Source organism: Berghia stephanieae, chromosome 7 (assembly GCF_034508935.2).
Source record: "Berghia stephanieae isolate SIO BIC M18660-M18661 chromosome 7, UCSD_Bste_1.3, whole genome shotgun sequence".
In the NCBI taxonomy this organism is placed as follows: Eukaryota; Metazoa; Mollusca; class Gastropoda; order Nudibranchia; family Aeolidiidae; genus Berghia; species Berghia stephanieae.
Genome location: NC_088366.1, coordinates 60,343,633 through 60,368,321, shown reverse-complemented (window position 1 = coordinate 60,368,321; position 24,689 = coordinate 60,343,633). Strand labels below are relative to the sequence as shown.

At 34.8% G+C, this 24,689-nt stretch overlaps 1 protein-coding gene across 1 annotated transcript in view; it reads right to left on the bottom strand.

Annotated features, from left to right (window-relative positions):
- The window catches only part of LOC144976278 (uncharacterized), a 35,412-nt gene continuing 10,723 nt past the window's right edge, over positions 1-24,689 (bottom strand). Inside the window, exons 2-5 of the mRNA XM_078920471.1 lie at positions 17,772-17,985; positions 15,022-15,146; positions 8,943-9,075; positions 1-1,502 (exon numbers count right to left, since the gene is read on the bottom strand). Coding sequence (XP_078776597.1) covers positions 1,314-1,502; positions 8,943-9,075; positions 15,022-15,146; positions 17,772-17,966 — 642 coding nt within the window. The 5' untranslated portion in view covers positions 17,967-17,985 and the 3' untranslated portion in view covers positions 1-1,313. The remainder of the gene's footprint in view (positions 1,503-8,942; positions 9,076-15,021; positions 15,147-17,771; positions 17,986-24,689) is intronic.

Genomic DNA, 24,689 nt, shown 5'->3' with positions numbered 1-24,689 from the left:
TTGCATTTTTTTCTTTTATTCCACGTTTATATGTGAATATTCATATCTGGGAAACCCAGAGATGTAATTCCACATTGAAACACTCAAAGACAAATTGACAAATTTAAAAACATTTTACAACATAAATGTGTAACATACAATATAATTAAAGAGCAGTACAATTTGATTTATTCCAGAATAACAGTTTTCATAGACAAACATAAAATGAGCTTTGGAGGGTAGAGCCAGGGCAAAATTTAACATTTCAGTTCAATTTAAAGATAATCTTAACAATCTTCAGCACTTTTAGTGTTTTAGAATTAAATACAGATCAGTCTACATTTATCTTTGTAATTGATAAAAATTCCATAGGATTATTTATGAAAAGTATGATATAAAATGAACAATATTGTAAAACGTCGAAAAATAAAAAAAAGACTAATCGTGTAAAATTTTACTCGATATTAGTTGGTTTTCAATAAAAGTTCTATATGTATGTCACATGACTCCATAATGTTTTTTTTAATAACATGACTTTTAAAAGATATCTTTTAGTTCCAAAAACATGGATCTCAATTTATATTTCTCATTACATTGATTTACAGTAATAAGCAATGCTCACCTAACATATTTCTTCAACATCGACACGAATCGTTTGTAACCTGACACTGACACTGAACAAGAAATAACCGTAAAAGACAAGTCCGGACTCAAAGAAAACTAATCGTGAGTTGTATTCAATATTTCATCCAATTAGATCACTTGTTTCCTTGAGCACTACTAACAACTCACTGGGCTCAGCATAAACCAAAAAAAAAAAAATGGCGTCAAAATATAAGTCCAACTTTTGACAATAGATTTTTTGGGGGTTACCATTATTGTTATAATAGTCATGATTTCCTAAATCATTGTCGTATAGTTTGATTTCTAATATTATTGACTTTTAACAGAAAACAAACTACAAATATATTTTTCATGATTGACGTCACTGACAGCGATTTGTCAAGCGTGTGAATTAATTAAGGTGAATTCAACGAAACCCATGGAAAAAATGATAAAAGGATTGATTTTAGTCATCAAGTGATTTTTTGCATTCCTACATCTATTTGAAGTTCAAGAATAAAGATAGAAGAAGAAGAAGAAGAAGAAGAAGAAGAATATTAGTGTTGCACAGTATTACTAGTTAGTAATTACGTCTAAGACGGTACTGCATAAGATAGAAAATATAGGTCAATTATTTCACTATTTGAGACAAGAACGATCAATAGATAACAACCACAAAAACAATTTATACATCGATATTGTCACATCTCATGTTGGTTTACATTTTCCAACTATACGTTTGTAACACTCTTACACTTATCGAATATCCCATTCATGACTGAATCTTTGAAGAAATATTGACTGTCAATATTGTCATATTCGTAATATCTCTTATCACCGTTAGATGGGGTGTATTCGTAAAGACCTTGGGAGCAATGATTGGAAATTCCTCTTTTTAGTAACATCAATGCATTATTTACCTGTTGGTGAAAAGAAATGTAATGATATTAGTAAAATACAAAATCATTGTGTTTAATTTGGCATTCCCCTCTTTACCATCCTCAATCCTGTCAAAACCAGGAAGATGAGAAGTGAAAATAAAAAATCTGAAACCAACGCGCACATTGCAAAAAAATGAATTTTAACTAGTTTAACACTTATAGCCTATTCACCAGTATGATAATCTGTTTACTGTATAAAACTAAGACCTATTGAGGAAGTGGAGATTTCTACTTTGCTTCAACGAAAGATTTAAGATCATCATCTGATTTCACCTTAGTAGATGTTTGTTTAATTATGATATTTTTATTAATACGGCCACTGCTACTACTCTTACTACAAGTAGGCCACTGCAACAACAACAATTTCTACTACTACTACTACTACTACTACTACTACTACTACTACTACTACTACTACTACTACTACTACTACTACTACTACTACAACTACTAATACTACTACTACTACTACTACTACTACAACTACTACTACTACTACTACTACTACTACTACTCTACTACTACTACTACTACTACTACTACTACTACTACTACTACTACTACTACTACTACTACTACAACTACTAATACTACTACTACTACTACTACTACTACTACTACTACTACTACTACTACTACTACTACTACTACTACTACTACTACAAACATCAGTTTCAGAGATTTTCCTTTTCAGGGATGGCCTTGAAATTTCTTTTTTCTTTTGTTTTAGTTAATGGATCAGTGGGCGTATTTATCTCTATTGCTATTCTTGATTCGTCTGCTCTTTGATTGATTGATGATTTTAAAGATATTTTGAAGCCTTTGCCGTTGCTGGCTTTACATGTTTAGTCTTCATTCTCTTTCCAGATGTTTGCATGGAGCAGCAAAGGGCTGAATCAACAGGACTATGTACAGGATCTTCTCTATGAACGATCTCTATTTAGTTTTTTTCACCTTTAACGTTAAGGACTTTGGCTTCATAAGTCTCTACATCGAATCTGTTTGCTGTACCTGTGATTATATTACTCATTACATTGAAAGAAGATTCTACTCTAGACCCCGTGAAGATAGGAAGACAAGCCTTTATTACGGGACCTAGTATTTCATATTGGGGGTTTGATATCACCTATGTCCACCGCCTATCCAATTTCTTCTCTTTTATTGATAAATTTGTTATCACTTTGGAGGGTGGAAGCTGCTGCAGAAAATGTATCCTTTTCTTCAGGCCTGACTATAGTTGGCAACAGATCAAAAGAAATCTTGTAAGCCTAATAAAGCCCTGCTACGACCACATAAATCTGGATCTATTGGTGAAATTAGAGGTAGGGTTTTATTGATAATAGGAAGCTTGAACTTAAGATATTTCCCTTTTTCTCTGAAAGCTGATTGTACTGTTTTACTGACTGCATTTGCTTCCTGACTATCCGTGTCAATTATAATGTTCTGTGCAGCATCGACTACATAAATTATTTCAAAGGACGTATCTTATCACAATCAATGTTGATTTTGCTGATATCCCTACTAAACTCTTTTACATATTATTCATGAGTCAAGAAGCAAGTCAAAATGGTCCTAAAAACTAACACAGACTCATTAAAACGTCTATGCACTATTGGATCTTTCTGTCCAAAGGTGAGACTGACACTCTTAAAAAGAAGAAGAATGCCGACAATGACAATGGCATTAGTTAATGATCAGCTTTCTTGTCATTTCATGAAGATTTTGCCGACTATCCTCCTTCTTTCCCCCCACCTGCCGGTTTAAGTTTTGTTTAAAAGTCTGTATAATATGAGCATTATCCTAGTCTTGGAGCATTTCTTTACATGTTTGAGAAGAGCAGACACTTTTTGTTGTTGTTCTTTCTTTTCATCTACAGTGAAACAAACTGATTAAAAAACGGTAAGCGCTTCATTTTTCTCTAAGAATCAAAGTAAGGCATCATTGACTGACATCCATCTATGTCCAGCTCTTTGAATAGGAGTGTGCTCTGACAACTCGATCAGTCCACATATTTTCTATAGGTCATCTCGTATATCGGAACTATAGTCAAAGTCACTGAATACTTCATCCAAGACCTTGATATGCGACCAATCACTCCTAAGAATTGATGAGCATTTCTTAACAGCATTGTGAATATGGTGACATACAAATCCATCAATATCATTAAAGGTGAAATTTCCTTTAATCTAGCCCTAAAGCCATTAAATGATCACCTCAAAAAAGCACCTGAGTCAGATACCGCTAAAATCAAATGTTAAAATGTATCTGCCTGATCATTTAAAAACTTGTTGCTCACAGTCTCAAACATTGTCTCTGCATTTACAATTGTCATTTCAATGCTAGCATATAAATCACAAACACTTTTTAAAAAGAATACTACAATGATAAAAAAAAAAAACTAATGAGAATTCTCTGTTTTATCTACTAGAACTTGATTCATCAATCTTGGGTGAAAACGGTCTATTTTGCAAGACTTTGACCAAGCGGATATGCTCCGATTCAGATAAGCCATTGCTGATGTTATGTGGTCTGAAGTGTGGTTGTGTAGCTTGTAATCGCATTAATTGAAGATTTCTTTCTGGAGATGGATATGGCATTGCATTTCTTATGATGAATCTCTATCCTGTTCATTCTAGTCCCAAGCCGCCATTTTCACGGTCATGTTGCCGATGTGCTCCATTATCTGATTTTATTATTAAGTATGCAAATGTGTCATGTACAAAAAGATGGATTTTCAATTTGAGAGCATCTGCTAGGTCATTGATATAAAAAAGAAAGAAAGTGGGACCGAGGACTAAGTCTTGAGGAGCACCAAATTCTACTGGGACAGACTTGGATGATTCACCGATTAATTCAGTTTTATCCACTTCACTTTCCAAATGACCACGACGTCCCAACTGACCAGACTGAAACCTTTCCTCCCTTATCTCAGCAATAAAGTCTACAATAGTTTTATTTGTTTAAACAGACTGTAGCAGGACGCTCCTGTTAAATAGCATCTTTAACAGTCAATATATTTTAAACACGGACTTATGAAAATATAAATTCTTTTCATTTTGTTTGTCTTTAACTTTATGGTTGCCATGGCTACCGATGAAAAAATTCAACATATTAGTAGTAGTAGTAGTAGTAGTAGTAGTAGTAGTAGTAGTAGTAGTAGTAGTAGTAGTAGTAGTACTAGTAGTAGTAGTAGTAGTAGTAGTAGTAGTAGTAGTAGTAGTAGTAGTAGTAGTAGTAGTAGTAAGTATAGTAGTAGTAGTATATATGTATAGTAGTAGTAGTAGTAGTAGTAGTAGTAGTAGTAGAAGTAGTAGTAGTAGTAGTAGTAGTAGTAGTAGTAGTAGTAGTAGTAGTAGTAGTAGTAGTAGTAGTAGTAGTAGTAGTAGTAGTAGTAGTAGTAGTAGTAGTAGTAAGAAGCTTCGCAATCCAAATGGCGGTTGCTGAGAATTGTGTGATTCAGTCATGGTCGACCGATATAGCTGCTCTCTCCATCCATGTTGTTAATTGTTTCCATTGGTCACTGTCCTGGGCCAGAGTTTTGAGGATGTCAAGATCTTGTTGTGACAAGTAAGGAGGGCACTGCAGTATTTCTTAGTTCTTCAGGGATTAATTCGGCCTCATCTGAATCCAGAAATTTCCGATATGTAAAGAGGTCCTGGTTCAGGGTAGTTACTAATGATGTTGGTGGTCTCCCTACATATTTGTTGCCATGAAGGAAATATTGTGTCATTGCAGTTTGTGCTGGGATATTATCTTCTATTCTAGAGTAATTTCCGTGTGTTTTGTAGTTTTTGTAGCGTGAGGGATTCAATAACAGCTCTGATTTTCATGGTAAGCGTGTCAACTTCTGCTATGGAAGCAGAATAAACAATATCTCTGATGTAGCCCCATAAGATACTGTCATACGGAGAAATGTCCGATGACCCAGACGGCCAGATAATCAAATCTATCTCTCCAAATTTATCTCTCTGGAAATGTTTTGTTTAGTGATTTGCGAAAGGTTTGCGTCAAAGGTGAAGGAACACCGTCCTACTGAAAAATGATCTATGGCCGATATTGACGAAAATAGGATTCTATAATACATTTACGGCAATCGTGGTTCTATTACTCTTTTTTGCATCTCCAATACCAAAACATTCACTCGGTGTCTTAGCAAATTTAGAATATCTATTTCTTTATTTAAAAATCGTTTTTATGTTTTGCAATGGTCTGCCAATCTGGTCTATACAATTTTGTTGAGCTACTTATGGCGAGATTGTTCCAGGCCGTCACATTACAAAAAAGAGAGTGTTGATGTACTGTTGTGGTTTAAATTTTGCTAACTTAAGTTTAAAAAATGAAGATCTGTGACTTATAAGCAAAAATGTATGAATTTTCCTTAGAGGAATATGAAAATCATATAAACACCCTGTATATTACGAAAAACACGAGCTTAAGCTAGGGCTTTGTTAGTCCAGGCAGTGGTTTTGATCGTTTTTGTGTTTGTAGCCTCGTAAAATTTGTGATTAACTGTGCTTTTGCTCAGCTGAAATCGTAGGATTCTTGATTCATCATCGTCTACTATTTATTAAAATATTTCCATAATATTGTTAATTGTATGGTATCAACACTTAATGACATATCAAAAACCGGTATTGTTGAATTCTATCTTTGCCTTTATATTTGCAGCCAACCATGTATGAGTCCAAATGGCATCAGCTGTGCTGAGATTTTGACAAAAACCACTTTGATTTGGTTATAAAAAGTCCTCTACCTTTTGTTTTTTTATCCAAAATCAGAAGAGAAAAATCTTTCTTATTACATTTAATACTGTTATTGTTCTCAGATTACGGAGAAGACCTTTAGTTTTCCATTGCTTTTGTAAAGTCATGAGTACCCAAGCCAATTAGACGTTTTCGCTTTAATCAACTGGTCCTTAATCTGCCACAAGAATCCTTAATAGGCCACAAGAAATCCTTAATCGGCCAAACAAAATGTTGAATCGACCAAAAGAAATCCTTAATCGTCCTAAGAAATCCCTAATCGACCAAAAGAAATGCTCAAGGGACCAAAAGAACATAATCGACCTTAAGAAATCCTTAATCGAATAAAAAAAATCCGTGAAAAGTCACAAGAAGTCCTAATCCGGTCACAAACGTGTGTATCTAAAAAGCACATCAAAACAGGCGTTCTTTCATGTTGACATCAAGATTACAGTCACGATTGGACGCCAGCTTATGTGTTTGCCCAAAAATAAGCCATCGGGTTTAGCCAATTTCAATGGGGAAAAACAGCCAGTGACACGCATGATTTAAAAAAACAAAACAAACAAAAACAAACATTATCAGTATTTAATAGGTAAACAAAATTTTGAGAATTAGAATTAATCTGTGAAGAATTCATCACCTGCAGGTTTAAAAGACTATTATAATTCATTCATATTCTTTAATTTATCTTTCTACCTCAACCTCTTAATTACAATTTTTGTGTTAAATCGTTATTCTTGAATTGGGTGGTAGTACTGTACTCGCTCAATAACATTTTATTATCTTAATTGTTTTATAATGGACTATAAGGTTGTTTGGCGCGGCTTGTAACAAAATTAGATTCAAACCCACTTTATTAAGTTCATATATCACAAACCAAAAAATTCATAGTACTCTAAAAATCGCCGTCACGACAGATAATTATTGTCACAACATTCCATATGTGTCCATCCCTACTCTTTAATCTTGTTACAAAATAAATATCTCCATCTCTCTTCCTTAATCTTGCCACAACATTCCAGACAACCCTCGTCTCCGCATCAATCTTGTGCTAATATTCCAGATGAATAAACCCTCCATTCTCTTCAATTTTTTTTCCAGATGACCCCATCTTTCTTCTTCAATCGTGTCACAACATTCCAGATGATCCAATAACTCCTGTTCAATCTTGTCACATTCCTCCTTTTCAAACTTGACACACAATTCCGGATGAACCCACTACCTTCCCTTCAATTTTGTCATAAACATTCCAGATGATCTCTCTCTCCCTCTCTCCGTCTCTCCCCCTCTATTCTCTCTCTCTCTATCTCTCTCTCTTTCTCTCTCTCTCTCTCTCTCTCTCTCTCTCTCTCTCCCGTCTTTGGTCTCGTCACAACATTCCATACGATCCGCCTTCCTCTCCATTTGTGACAATATTCCATATATCGTCTACCTCTAATTTTTTTACAGTATTCCAAATGATCCACACTCCCCCTTTTCAAACTTGGTACACCAAGATGAGCCCCTTCTCTTTCCTTCAATCTTGTTATTCCAGATAATTCCAGCCCTCTTCTTTCATGTTGTCACAAAATCCATATAATGCTCTCCCTCCTCTTCAATCCTGTTACATTGTAAATGACCCCCATCCCCTCACCCTCTTCAATCGTATAATAACATTTCATACGATTCCAATTTTCATCTTCTTCAATCTTGTCACAACATTCTCGATGGTTCCCTCCCTCCCCTTCACTCCTGTCACAATATTTTAGACAACCCTTTTCTCCCTATTCAATCTTGTCACACCATTCTAGATGATTCCCCTCTCTCCTCCTTAATCTTGTCACAACAATTTAGATGATCCCCTTCCCTTTACTTCATTCTTGTCACAACCTTCCAGATGATTCAAGCTCTCCTTTTCAAACGTATCACACTATTTAAGATGAACCCCCTGCCTTTCTTTATTTCAGACGATGCCACCCATTCTCTTCAATCCTGTCACAACATTCAAGATGATCTCGTACGCCTTCTTTAATCCTGCCACAAAATGTCAGATATCCCCTTAATCATCTTTAATCTTGCCACATCATTTTTATGAACCGCTGCTTCCTCTTTAATATTGTCACAACATGACAAATGACCTCTTTCGTGTTATTCAATGCTGCCCCAACTAGCAGATGACCCTCTCATCGTCCTAATAATTCCACAAGAAGCCAGATTACTCTCCCCCTCCTATTCAATCTTAGCAAAAAAATCTACTGATCATTCTCCTACTCTTTAATCTTGCCATAGCATGCAACTTGACCTCCTCATCCTCTTTAAACTTGACACAACATGGCAGATGATTACCATCCCTCATCCTCTTTAATCTTGACATAATATGTCAGGTGACCCCGCTCATTTTCTTTTATCATGATCTAACACGCCACTCAACACACCTCTTCATCTTTTTCAATCTAAGCACAACATGCCAGATGATTCCCTCTCCACCCCCCCCCCCCCTCCATACTTTTCCAATTTTACTCCATCCTTCCTCAATTTAGATTTATTTAAAATATCTTCATCAACAAGAAACCAACACCAGAATTACAGTTTGCTGATAATCATTACCAGTCATCCCACTATAATTGACTGTATCACAAGTAGAGACACAAGTTACTGACTCAACTAAATACATACAATTGTTAAATCTACTTACTCCAGGTTCCGTCCATGCTTCCAAGATCTGTCCTCCACTGCGAAGGTTATAACATCCTTTAAACACAGACTTTTGTCCAACTGAGTATCTGCACCTCGACCCTTTCTCTGTAAGTGTAATCTTATCTGTTATGCTGTGGACAACATAAAAATATCATCTTATTCTAAACGATGCCACAATTGAAAAAACTGATTAGATAATCTAAGTCGAGAGTAAAATTGTTCAAATGTCACGGATTACGCATTCACAGATTTCAACATTAAAAATATGCAAAAGCGAGCAACAAGACAGGATCATGGAGTAGAATCCATATCATATGAAGAAAGATTAGTGACCTTAGGTCTGTCGAGTAAAAATAAAGAAGGTATCGCGGGAATTTAATCCAGCTCCGTAAAATGTGGATCTAACAGTCCTTTTTACATTCTCTCCTTTTACTATTACAGGAGGTAGTGAATTAAATATTTATAGTTCAATATATAAAACTAAAAAAGGCTATTTTTTTCACTGTAAAAAGTGAACAATTGGGCAGCTATTTTTTCACAGTGATGTTGTTATCAAAGAGAGCACTATAACCGCCATGGTGTTTCCAACCGCTGTACTTCAATAGGTTGAACCAAAGACCATTTAATATGTCAATATTAGGGGGGGGGGAACCTAGAGAACCGGGGCTATGAACAGAAGTGGTGAAAAAACTCTAGAATACGGAGTGTAGATAGTCGTGGGAACTTGAGTGTTTTATTTTCAACTGTATCGCGCAATATCCACATACGTACTCAAAGCGCTTAAAAGGTGTCCTTAGCAAACAGCAACACTTAATATGTAGAACGAGACATGACGCCTATTAGGCGATATTACACCTTTTTTTCGGACAGACTGCTGATAACGGTCAGGTACAATTTTTTCACCTGAGTAATGTAAAAAAATGTGAGTAAAGAGCTTTTTGCAAGGACTCAACTATGCCACGAGCGAGGCTAAACCAGGACATTCAGATCCTAAAGCGAGTGTCATACCACAAAACCATATAGCCAAGTAGACCAGTGACAAAGAGATATAAATAGTGGAGAGTAAACTAGGACTTTGAGATGTGAACACCATTCTGGAGTAAACCTGGGGCTATAGGACGGTGGAACCGATGAGGAATGAACTTGAGGCTGTAAGATTTAAAAACAAGTGGGAAGACAACCGGAGAATATAGGATATGGACACGAGAGAAATATATCCACTTCTTTAGATGGACACCAGTGGAGAGTGAATCCAAGACTATTGGAGATGGACACCAGTGGGGAGTGAACCTGGGTCTATGGGAGGCGACACCACTGCAAAATGAACACAGTATCACAGGGGAGTAAACTCGGAACTACCTATATGAGGTAAATACCATTGGTGAATGAACCCGGAGCTATTAGAGGTTGAGTGAGTAAACAAGAAACACTGTATATGGATTCCAGTGGGAAGTGAACTTGGGGATTTGAGAAGAGGACAGCACTGGCGGTGAACAAGGGACCATCGGATATGGATCCCAGTGGGGATGAAAACCAGTGTATATTATACACAAAACTACCATCTCGGGAGTGAACGCGTGATAACCGGATATGGACTCCAATGGGGAGTTAGTAAACCGGGACTATGGGAGTGAACTCAAGGCAATGATAGGTGGACATCACTGGGGAATGAACCCTGGACAACCGGAAAAGGACACCAGTAGGACGTGAACTCAAGGGCCATGAGAAGTTGACACCACTGATGAGTAAACACGGAAAAACTGAATATAGACACCAGTAGGGAGTGAACCCGAGACTTTGGTAGATGGACACCAGTGCAGATTTTACCCAAGGGTATGAGAGATGGACACCACTGGGGAGTGAACACGAGACCACCGGATATGGATTCCAATGGGGAGTTAACCTGGGACTATGAGAGGTGGAAATCATTTGGGGGTGAATCGGGGCTATTAGAGGTGGACACCAATGGTGAGTGAACACAGGACCACCGAATAGGGACACCAGTAAGGATGAACCCAGGCCTATGGGAGGTGAACAAGGGAGTAAGCCCGGGGCTATGAGAGGTGGACACTACTAGTGAGTAAACGTGGAACCAATGGGTATGGACTCCAGTGTGGTGGGAACGTGGGATATGAGAGATGGTCACCAGTGGGGAGTTAACCCGGGACTTTTGAAGCTGACATCGTGGGAAGTGAATCCGAGGCTATTGGAGGGGGACATCAGTGGGGAGTGAACCTGGAACCATGGGAGGTGGACACCTGTGGGGAGTGAACTGAGCTATGAGAGGTGGACACTAATAGAGGAGAGAACAAAGGGCTGCGTGATAAGAATGCCTGTGTGGATTAAACCTGAGGCTAAGGGATATGGAATCCAGGAATGAGCAGAGACTTAACTGTATAGGAGATGGACACTAGTGGGGAATGAGCCCAAGGCTATGAGGGATGGACACCAGTGGGGAGTGAACCGGGGACAATGGAAGGTAGAAACCAGTGGAGAGTGAACCCATGGCGGTGTCAAATGGATACCAGCAGCAGGAACCTGGGGCCATGAGAAGTCGACATCACTAATAAGTTAACGGACTTTGGGAGTGAACCCAGGGTTATGGGATATTGACATCAGCGGGACGTGATCTCGGGACTATAGGAGGTAGACACCATTGGGAATTGAACCCGGGACTTTCGGAGGTGGACATCAGTGGGGAATGAACCCAAGACTATGGGAGGTGGACTTCAGTGGGGAATGAACCCAAGACTATGGGAGGTGGACTTCAGTGGGGAGTGAGAACGAGACTATGAGATGTGGACACAACCGGGGAATGAACACGGCTCCATCGGATATGGACACAAGTGGGGAGTGAATCCATGACTTTGTGAGATGGACACCAACGTGGAATGAACCCAGGACTCTGGTATGGAATGGATCCAAGGCTATTCCCCATTGGAATCCATATCCGGTGGTCTCGTGTTCACTTCCTGTGAAAATAATTGCTGCTACACGTCATTTAGTTTATAATTAAGTTAACATTTGGAATGGCATTCAATTTGAAAGAAAATAAATCGCTGGTTTTGCTGACCAATTTAAGAAATTGTTCGGTACAGAATTGAATGTATGAAGAAATAAATATAATTAATGTTTGTCACAATCTAACCAAATGGGAATTATGACATGAGTATATCAGTTAAAGAACATTATGATCGTTAGCATTTTAGAAGATTAGAAAAGATATTCTAAACATAGATTATTATCTCTTCTTGCTCGAAACGTTATCATAAAGTAAAGAGAGATTCTTCTCACTAAAAATTGGAAAAATTATTATTATTATTATTATTATTATTATTATTATTATTATTATTATTATTATTATTATTATTATTATTATTATTATTATTATTATTATTTATTATTTATGTGACCCTCCGCCCCGAACCAGGAGAGAAAGAGAGAGTGTGCGTGTGAGAGAGAGAGCGAGAAAGAGAGAGAGAGAGAGAGAGAGAGAGAGAGAGAGAGACTGCTTGTATGTGCATTGTAGAGGGCGGGAGCTAAATAGAATAAAGATAAAAATATGTGTATGTGTGTGTTTGTATGTGTGAAAGAAACACGAGAGAGAGAGAGAGAGAGAGAGAGAGAGAGAGAGAGAGAGAGAGAGAGACTGATAGATAAAGAAAGTGGGAAAAGGAAGGAGGGGGTGAAGCAAAGAATAGGTAGGGATAGTATAAGAAAGCCCTTCGTTTCAAAATAAGTCAAAGTCAATCAATGGGAAATATATTGAACATTGAGATTGCAATTTTAAAAAGGGGACTGGTCTAATCATTTGTTGAATTGTTTCCATTTTGAGTCAGATGAAAGCTTGAAGAGGAAAGGGTGGGGCTTAATTTGTAATCACTTACATGAAATCATATAATTGAACCTTCTTGTTTGAGCTGCAACCTCGAATTATTTAGGACATGCCACTCGTTATCACAGCCTCTTGTGGTCAATTGTCAGCTATTAAACTCTCCTCCCCTTTTTATATGGGTTTACTCACATTGTTTATTGTCTCAAAAGACCCCACCCTCCTTCCAATGAATACATGATAAAACGAACCTCTCTCTCTCTCTCTCTCTCTCTCTCTCTCTCTCTCTCTCTCTCTCTCTCTCTCTCTCTCTCACTCTCATGTAAACAACAACGCGATAGAAAGTTACAGTGCTCTTAGTGCAAGGGAAGTAACCGTGGATGGTAAATGCGTAACGTCATCAGCATACTCTCTAAAGACTCACCCCCGCCCCCTTCTATAATTTAAATTTGAACAAGCGGGATCTATTAAAATGTGATGAGAAGGGTCTAATGGCTCATTCTAGCAATTGCAAAAGACACCTTAATTCAAAATATTTCAACATGGGGTCAATATCTATCTGCCAACACTCTCCACAAACGTTTATTTACAGGAATATTCATCCAATGATTTCATCATTTAGATCAATCTTTATTTCACTCACAATCAAAATAGTAAGAGTGAATAGAAACATAAAAGGGAATAACTATTGGAAAAAAGAGTGGTGATGTTCGCAAGTCTATTTTTTCGGAGGGTGGTGGTGGGGGGGGGGCGTGTTAAGATAAATTTTAAAACATTAAGAGGGTAGCAGGAATATAAATTTGCAACATGATTTATCTTATAGCCACAAGTATTTTTGTCTTTTTTTTTTTAATGGCGACAATGGTTTTCGAACCCACTATTATAGTCATATGTAGAAAGTGAACTTACCAAATGAACACACTGACTATCTGAACGTATATTTATATTCATATAAGTGCAAACACCTCAACTAATTTTATTGCGACAACAGCGCAAGAAATGAAAATATTTTAGTAAAATGTGTTATTGGAAAGACGTGTTGGCGGATGGAGGAAGGTGATGGGAGGGGGAGGGAGAGAATTGTATTCGTGGTCTATCCTAAACAAGCCATTTGAGCTCGTCGATTAAAATCCTAATCTCCTTAAGAAAACTGGTCAGTTTTGCTAGCGAGTCCGTAATTGTGCTCTCTCTAGATATCTCTGTAATCTTTTTAATTATTATTACTGTTTGCTTTCTTTCCTCTAGGGTTTAAAAATTATTGTTAAGGAATTTACAACGTTATACCGAAACCACCCTTTTGTTTTCGAAAATTTAATGACCTGAGAGATAAAAGCTCACAAAGGTTACCTTCAACACAAATGATTGTTGGGAGTACAAATAAGGAAAGGTGATATTTTTTCTTGTTTGAAGTAGAATATGCCCTCCGTTTTTATCATTATTCCCTCCTAAATTTCTGCTATGATATTATAAATAGTTTCAGTTTACATATCGATGAAAAATTACCGGTTTCTCGCGCTAGAGCCTGATATCATCTTGTATTACTTCTCATTTCAAAAATAGACTAATAATTTCAGAATACACTTCATAAAATTGTTAAATAGGGAAATATAAATGTTATCATAGTCGTTAATATTATTGAAACCATAAATATTCATATAATTTTAATCTTAATCATTAATATGGCTGTCATATAATCAATCAAATTATTGCCATCGTAATCCTTAAGACAGAAACTAGGAACCTTTCAAAACAAATATCTTAACTAATTTTTAATCTATTTTGGACTAAAACAATAAAAACAGTGGATCTATTAAAGATAGCTGATTGCACTAGCATTGAAAGCCAAATAAAAATAAGAAGATGGCGTTGGCTGGGTCATGTGGCCAGAATGGAAAAAGGGTCACTTCCCAAGACAGCCCTGTACTGGATAGCATATGGGGAGAGAAAGCGGGGAAGACCCAAAGAAACCTGGCGAAGGACCATAGAGAAATAATTAAAGGAAGCAGGCCTGTCCTGGAATACAGCCTCCTCAAAAGCAGCCGATCGCAAAAAATGTCTGGTAGATGCCCTATGTGCCTCAAGGTCCGAAGAGGATTAAGTAATAAGTAAGTAATCATTAAAATGATCGTCATCATAAATATAAACATAAATGTTACCATAGTCATTAATACATTTGTCATCATAATCAGTAACAATAAAATCATCAACATTATCGGTACGGTAACCCTTTAATAAAAATACTTACTTGAATGTACACTGTTCATCTTCGTCTATCTTGTATAATCCTGTCTTATTCCGTAACCACTTTTGTGGAGTCGACAGCAACTCTGCGTAGTGATAGACTCCATGCTGGACTTGGGTAAGATATGTCTAAGTAGAAAATACTAAAAGTCAATCGTTGCTAGTCATATATGTTAACACGTATCAATCATCTGTGACATGTCGTTTCAAAACGCTAGTATGTTAACCCGGTTTGTATTGATTGTAAAAATCTTATTTGACCATTCTGTTTTCAAATTATTAAGATGTTTGGGTTTTATTCTTTCTTCATATTCTTATTCTTATTAAGATAAGATATTGTAATGTATTTATTACTATAATGGTTTGTAACACAACGTTGGTTGGGAGAAGGCATAACAAACTAAAGGCTGTGGCTAAGGGTGAAGGACACTACTTCCGAAAACAAAAATTTCTTCCGAGACGTCAAAGGGTGACGCCCCCTATCTGTTGCTCAGTCAACCGTGAGATGGAACGTCATGGATATCGCCGCTTTGTGATCAAACGAAAGCAATACTTGAATCAAACGATGTGCACTTGATTTGTTTCTAGAAAAAAAAAACTCGAGTGGTATATACCATTTCAAATTAATTTGAATCAGTTATTCAAACTAATACTATTTGAGAAGACGTCAACTGATTAAAACAAATTAACAAATCAATTTAAGTTACAATTATATAAAAATGAATAAAGAAATTAATTATTCATTTTTGTAATGAAAAGAGTGCACCCCTCCTTTGAAATTAATCTCCAAAAATTAAAAATGGCGAATCAGTTACAAGGCAATTTGAAGGCGTCAATCAGGGACCACTGTATTTCTAGAAAACCTGTCTCTCCTTCATATGCTCACACACTACCTCTTTCAAACTCCAAATGATTCTCTCTTTCATTCATTTACATGCATACACACACGCACACATACACTCACACATAGTCACATACATTGACGTGAGTATGCAATCTAAGTTAGATTCTAACACTACGCTTGCCCACATCCATGCACAACACATTCATACCCCACTCCCTCTTTCACACTATCTCTCTCTTTCTCTCTCTATCTCTCTATTTATCTATCTATCCGACGGTCTCCCTCTCTCTCTCTCTCTCTCTCTCTCTCTCTCTCTCTCTCTCTCTCTCTCTCCCTCTTTCTCTTTCTCTGTCTATCTATCTCTCCTATTGTTTCCAAACTCAGCCATGACTTACAATCTTTCTCAATAGAAACACGTGCGTTTATAATTCAAAACATTTGACTTTATTCACTCGCATGCGTGAAAGGACATTATTAAAACCATGCGTAGCTAGCTTTGGAATTTATTCATCTACCTATTTGCGGCTTGAGAGAGTGAAAGAATAAGATTTGTAGTTAACAAAGTTTCGACATAAAAATTGCAAAACCCTAAGTAGCTTTCAGACTTTGGACATCTCATCTACAACTATTAATGTTTTGAAAAGCATTTTGAATGAGAAATATATATATATATATATATATATATATATATATATATATATATATATATATATATATATATTGAATTGTGTTTGATACAAATATGGTACGAAAAGTGCTCGACATGCAGTAATGGAGCGAATTATTATTATTTAAAATATTTACCACAGTGTTTGAGACAGTCTACATTAATGTTTCAGGCTTAATTTATAATGTAGACTGTCTCAAACACTGTGGTAAATATTTTAAATAATATATATATATATATATATATATTATATATATATATATATATATATATATATATATATATATATATATATATATATATATATACCATTGATGACATTTTGAGCACGATTGATGAACAAACTTATTTCTACGTTAATACAAATATATCAACCATGAATACTGAGTGGTCCAAGAAAACAACTCCTGTGGTAATACGATTTCTGAATGCAAAAGGAAAACCTCCTTCCAAAATTTATTCAGAGTGGAATTGGTTATGTGGAAAATGTTATGAACTTGAAGCGGGTAATCTTCTGGTGTAAAGAATTTCAAAAAGGTCGATCTGAAATGTAGGATAATCTACACTCAGGAAGGTCGTTGTCTTCCCACTCACAATAGAACATTCAGCATGTTGAAATTCTTTCTCGGAAGGACAAGCGGCTTCGAGAACTATCCTTGGCATTTCCAGATCCGCTATCTATAGAATAATTGAACATTTAGATTAAGAAAAGTGTCCGCCCATAGGTCCCGAAGCAACTGACAAATGGTCACAAGGATCATTGTGAATAAGTGTCTCAAAATCTCTTTTCGACACTTCAATGATGAACCTCAACTGTATAAGGGTCTTAGCGATGACAGCATACATGACTGCTTTATTGACCACATGATTGGTTCACCACAGTACACCAGAATCAAAGAGGGACTCGATGATCTGAAAACATCCATCTTCACCACCGGCAAAGAAATTCAAGATGCAACATTCAGCGAAAAAAATATGACCACCGTGTTCTGGGACGCTAACTAATGGTGTTTTTTTAGTTGACTATTTTAAACGTGATCCGACAATAAATGCAGCGAGATATTGCAAAACTTCACTGTTATTACATGGTAATGATGATAATAATAATGATGATGATGATGATGATGATGATGATGATGATGATGATGATGATGATGATGATGATGATGATGATGATGATGATGATGATGATGATGATGACGATAAAGAGGACGACAATTATAATTTAAAAAAAAATATCTACCTGAATTTGATTATTAACTTCAAAGTCGACCTCATATGCTTCCAGGGCAGCAAGGCAACAATCTGTTGGGTCAAAATCTGCCCCTTTGGGGCATTGGACTTGTGTCCTTATAATGTTTAAGCTTCCACAATTCACAAGGATTGGATTGAGAAGCACGTAAGCCACAAAGATGAGGACGTGATGTGTGTAACACATTTTAGGTTTACTTAATGTCCTGAAAATAGAAACATTTGAAAAAGTAATATGGGAGGTTGTTAATGGGTATCATACAAATACGTTCCTGACGATAGTGATTTGAAATCCGAAACAATGTTCACCCTACAGGTAAGCTCCGATTGCTTTTATAATTTCAACTCACTGATTTTAATAAATATGTCATTAAAATGAGCTTTTAGAGTCACAACTGTGACTTATAATGAAAAAGTATTTTTGATATTGTTCAAAATGATTTATTTACATTAAAGAACTTAAATATCAAGTGACGTAGAAAGTTGAACTCAAATGAGATAATTTTGAACTATATTCTAAAACATATTAAATGGGCTTTTAGTATTAAAGCTGCTGAGAAAAATCATTTCATCATTTTATGGTCTTATGATTGTCCCCCTAATGTTAAATTTTGTCGTTTCTAATAATTGAATTGAAATACCTAAACTACTTCAGCCAGTTATAATATGATATTATCATTTATCATATTTATAAGTTGATGTCATACAGAACTCATGAGGTGAGGTAGTAGAAGTCGTAGTTGTAGTATAGCTGTAGTATTAGTAATATTAGTAGTAGTAGTAGTAGTAGTAGTAGTAGTAGTAGTAGTAGTAGTAGTAGTAGTAGTAGTAGTCGTAGTAGTAGTAGTAGTAGTAGTAGTAGTAGTAGTAGTAGTAGTAGTAGTAGTAGTAGTAGTAATAGTAGTAGTAGTAGTAGTAGTAGTAGTAGTAGTAGTAGTAGTAGTAGTAGTAGTAGTAGTAGTAGTAGTAGTAGTAGTAATGGTAGTCGTAGTAGCATTCATAATAGTAGCATTCATAGCGTATGGCTACACCTCCAAATACGTTTCATCAACCCATCTTCGAACGAAGTGGTTATTCAGTATCAGATACTGAATAGTGCTTTGCCACTATTCAGTATCCACAAGGAACTCTTTTTTATAGAGAGAGTGAAAGGTGCAACAATCTCGGTTGAATGTAAATAAACTGCTGACCTACTTCCAGATTGAACACGTGCAGTAACTGACAGCCCGATTTAAAGTTGTAAAAATATTTTGATCGTAATTTTTAAATTTCTGCTGTTGTGCAATTAACATAGTTCAAAATATCAAAGTAAGAGTGGCATTCAAATACATTTTTAAATGTCTAAATAGACATGATTAAATGTCACTAAATTTTCAGTGACACCATGGCTTGGTGGATATAAACTGTTTGACTCTGAGCTTATGGTTCGAGAGTTCAAATCCCGGCAGGGATAACTTTTTTTTTCCCCCAATATTATTAAAATTCCTTCTGTCTATTGATATCTTTAAAAAAAATTGTTTTAGTAATTTTATTTGCTTGTAATATATTTAATGTTGATATTATACTATTGTTTATTTATTATTATTACTATTATTATTATTATTATTATTATTATTATTATTATTATTATTATTATTATTATTATTATTATTATTATTATTATTATTTATTATCATTATTATTATTATTATTATTATTATTATTATTATTTATTATTATTATTATTATTATTATTATTATTATTATTATTATTATTATTATTATTAATATATTATTATTATTATTATTATTATTATTATTATTATTATTATTATTATTATTATTATTATTAATATTATTATTATTATTATTGTTATTATTATTATTATTATTATTATTATTATTATTATTATTATTATTATCATCATCATTATTATTATTATTATTATTATTATTATTATTATTATTATTATTATTATTATTTCTACTTACTTACTATTATTATTATTATTGTTGTTGTTGTTGTTGTTGTTGTAATCGTCATCATCATCATTATTATGATAATGATTATTATTTTTTTTAAATCAAATAGTTGGAGTATAATTAGTTATCGAATTATTACGAATATCTTTTATGTGTTATAATCTCGTTGTTGTTTTTCATTGATGTGCTCTTCTATTGTTTATTACTTTTTAAAATCTTGCTTTTTTATGATTGTCTCATTTGTTGTTGTTGTTTGTTTGTTTGTTTGTTTGTTTGTTTTTGTCATCTAAGAAAAAACCCGATTCATTACAAATATGTAGCCAGACTTTCTGCCATTTTTAATTGAGCGATGTACTTCCATGAATTAAATGCCGTATTATATTAAAATTTACGTGATAATAATAATATAATAATAATAATAATAATAATATAATAATATAATAATAATAATAATAATAATAATAATAATAATAATAATAATTGACATCTATTTACTGAATACACGTGGTATTTTTAGGGGTGTTTCTTTTGTTTACGAAACACGCCGAAACCCGACAAAGTTATGGGAAGTAGGCAGCAGTGGGGAGTGAACCTGGGACTGGGTTTCGTAAAAAAAAGCTATTACTTTTTTTTACGAAACCCGACAATATCTGACAAAGTTATGGAAAGAAAGTAGGCAACAGTGGGGGAGTGAGCCCGAGACTCAGGGAAGTGTACACTATTGGGGAGTAAACCTAAGTCTATGGTTTTTCGACGGGTTTTGGCGGGTTTCGTAAAAAAGTAATTGCTTCATTCTCGTCTGTTACCCAACTCCCATAGTCCGGCTTCATTTCCCACTGGTATCCATCTTCCACAGTCCCAGATTCATTTCCACTGTTATCCTCTTCTCACAGTCCTAGGTTCACTCCCAACCGGTGTACACTTCTCTGAGTCCCGGTTCATTGCCCAATGATGCCCACTTCCCATAACTTTTGACTATTTCGGTAGGTTTCGAAATAAAAGTACATTCTGAGCTCACTGTCCACTGGTATGAACCTCTCGCAGTCCCAGGTTCAATCCTCATCGATGTCCGAATCCCAGATTCACTCCCCACTGCTGCCTGCTTCCCATAACTTTGTCGGGTTTTGGCGGGATTCGTAAAAAAGTAATTCCCCCTCCCCCTTGGTATTGCTTTTTTACAAAATCCAGAGTCCCAGGTTCACTCCCCACAAGTGTAGACTTCCCTGAATCTCAGGATCACCCCCCACTGTTGCCTACATCAATAACTTTGTCGGATATTGCTAGGTTTCGTCGGGTTTCATAAAAAAGTAATTGCTTTATATGAAACTCGCTGAAACCCGCAGAAACCAGAGTCTCAGGTTCACTCCCTACTGGTGTGCACTTCCATGAATCTCAAGTTAACCCCCCATTGTTGCCTACTTCCCATAACTTTGTCGGATATTGCCGGGTTTCGTAAAAAAGTAATTGCTTTTATGTGAAACTCGCTGAAACCAGCCGAAAACCATAGTCTCAGGTTCAGTCCCCACTGGTATACATTTCCCTTAGTCTCAGGTTCACTCCCCATTATTTCCTACTTTCCATAACTTTGCCCCATTTTGTTGGGATTTGGCGCATTTCGTAAACAAAAAGTAATTGATTTTTTTTTTCAAAACCCGCCGAAATCCAGTCCCAGGTTCACTCCCTACTGGTGTACACTTCCCCGAATCTCGGGTTCACTTCCACTGTTGCCTACTACCCATAACTTTCTCGGATATTGCGAGGTTTTCGTCAGGTTTCGTTAAAAAGGCAATTGCTTTTATATGAAACTCGCTGAAACCCGCCGAAAACCAGAGTCCCAGGTTTACTCCCCACTGGTGTACACTTCCATGAATCTCAGGTTCACTCCCCACTGTTGCCTAATTCCCATAACTTTGTCGGATATTGCCGGGTTTCGTAAAAAAGTACTTGCTTTTATGTGAATCTCACTGAAACCCGCCGAAAACCATAGTCTCAGGTTCACTCCCACTGGTGTACACTTCCCTTAGTCTAAGGTTCACTCCCCATTAATTGCCTACTTGCGATAACTTTGCCCCATTTTGTGGAATTTGGCGCATGTCGTAAACAAAAAGTAATTGCTTTTTTTTTTTTTTTTAAATCCGCAGAAACCCAGACCCAGGTTCACTCCCCACTGGTGTACACTTCCCCGAATCTCAGGTTACACTGTTCCCCCAACTTTCCGGATACAGTCCGTCTTTTCGATATTATTTAGTTATATTTTTATTATTATTATTTTTATTATTAATTATTATTATTATATTATTATTATTATTAATTATTATTATTATTATTATTATTATTATTATAATTATTATTATTATTATTATTATATTATTATTATTCATTATTATTATTATTATATTATTATTTTTATTATTATTATTATTATTATTATTATTATTATTATTATTATTATTATTATTATTTATTATTATTATTATTATTTATTATTATTATTATTATTATTATTATTATTATTTTATTATTATTATTATTATTATTATTATTATTATTATTATTATTATTATTATTATTATTATTATTATTATTTATTATTATTATTATTATTATTATTATTATTATTATTATTATTATTATTATTATTATTTATTATATTATTATATTATTATTAATTATTTATTATTATTATTATTATTATTATTATTATATTATTATTATATTATTATTATTATATTATTATTATTATTATTACTATTATATTATTATTTTATTATTATTATTATTATTATTATTATTATTATTATTATTATTATTATTATTATTATTATTAATTATTATTAATTAATTATTATTATTATTATTATTATTATTTATTATTATTATTATTATTATTATTATTATATATTATATTATTAATATTATTATTATTATTATTATTATTATTATTATTATTATATGAAAAATTTTACCAAACGTTTTAATGAACTATGATGAAAGAGTTTGACATTCTAATTTACATTCATCTTGTTTATCTCAAATTGGCATGTTTTCATTTAAAAACTCCTGTTTCAACCCTTTTGTTGGCAACTGTTGCAAACAGTGATCACCCTCGTGTACAGTATCTTCCCTCACAACAAACTTAGTGTAACTGAAATGAACGCAACTTTTCTTTTTTATGTCTGTTGCCAGCAAAATTTGCTGTGACTTAAAGATATCGTATTTAATGAAATAGACAAAATGCAACCAGTCAGTATAACCTTTTAAAACAATAAATATTGACAAAGAAAGATACTACAAGATAACGATTTACGCATAATACAATAGATGGCGGGTATAATATATATGGTTAGTTAGCAATTTGTATCAAATTTATAGTCTGTTCACAACCCGTGTGCCCGCGTTGAGGTGTATATCTTCAGAACCTACTGATGGATGTTATAGAAAATAGTACTCAAACACTAGAATGTTTAGTGACATTAAGCCGATTTGTTTTCACCGGTTACAGTATCAAACTTAAAGATTTTTCTTTTTTACGGTATCTAAAAAGCGAAGGGTCTGGGATGAGTGAACAATTGGATGGTTTATAATAATACTATTATACAAAGTGAATTGTGTTGGATTACAATCTCTGAACTCCCCAGAGGCTTGACCAGCGGTTTACTTTCACGAGATTCATGAGTACTACTCACTAACCTTGCCACCTGGGTTTAAAATGACACAGCAAAATTGTAGTCTTTGTCCCCCACCCTTGACATAAACAATTGTTTCATTTTACCGGTTGAAAGCCAGAGGCTAGCTTCCTATTAAGATGTTGCATTCATTTTTTAAAAAAATGATAACAATATGGATTAAACATGCAAATTTGTCACAATGAGGAAAATTTTCAAGTATTCCCCGTGAGGCGAAAGCGCGGTTTTCTTTTTCATGGCAGTGGCGAATAGCCATATTATTAACAGATGCCCACAACAAGGAACTCAGAATGGAGAGGAAAATTAATAATTATATCAATTTGATTATGCACCCCTTGTATTTGAAAAACTGCTGTTCCTTTGAAATGTTATACCGTACAAAAAGACATGGGTAAAGAATTTTAGATTCGGTTCCATTTCACATTATTCAAATTCAAAGCCCCCCTCCCCCTCCCCAGTGAACAAGAATGACAAACTTGTACGCTGCTCGATGAGTGACCAGTGGGTTTTGTGCGACCATTATGGGTTGTCTTTCCAACAGTTGGTCGGGGGTTATGTCTTTGTGAAAGGCATTCTCCTTCTCCTATCAAAGGCGGGCGTAAAAATTCGGGAAAAATCCCTGTTATTTGTTGTTTTTTTTTTATTTTTGTTGTTGTTTTTTTAAACATCAATGTCTCTGTCTAGAAATGTATAAGTACCTCATGGGTTGTTTGTTTTCTTCCAATCTATTACATGTTCGTTGTCCCCCAGGGAAGAGCTTTAAAATGTAAACGCTGTGGCATTTTCACCACTGTTAATTACTATTTAAGTGATATTCTATTGTTCACTTTTCAAACACTTTTTAAACAAAACCCCAAAATGATTTGCTAGCTACGCCAATGAATGCAACTTTGTTGTGAATATTTTTACACGGGAAAGAGAACCAATACACCATTTTCTGAAACCCTAAGGAAAGATGATTCATATTTTATTGCAAGCAATGAAAGTTCGAATGAATTGGGAATTGTGAGAAAACTGTTTGGTCAATCACTATCGGTATTCAAAATTCGTAATGCCACTTAAAATAAGTCCGTATGCAAAAAATTAGATCATATATTTCGTAACTTTGAGTGAATTTGCGATATTCCATGCGCACGGGAATTTAAACGGACCATATAAATAGGCACATCAAGGCTAATATAACGCATCACAGCATTGTTTTCCGTTATTGATATGGCGGCCCCCTGCGTTTTACCCCTAAATTCTTTTTAAGACGCACTCAA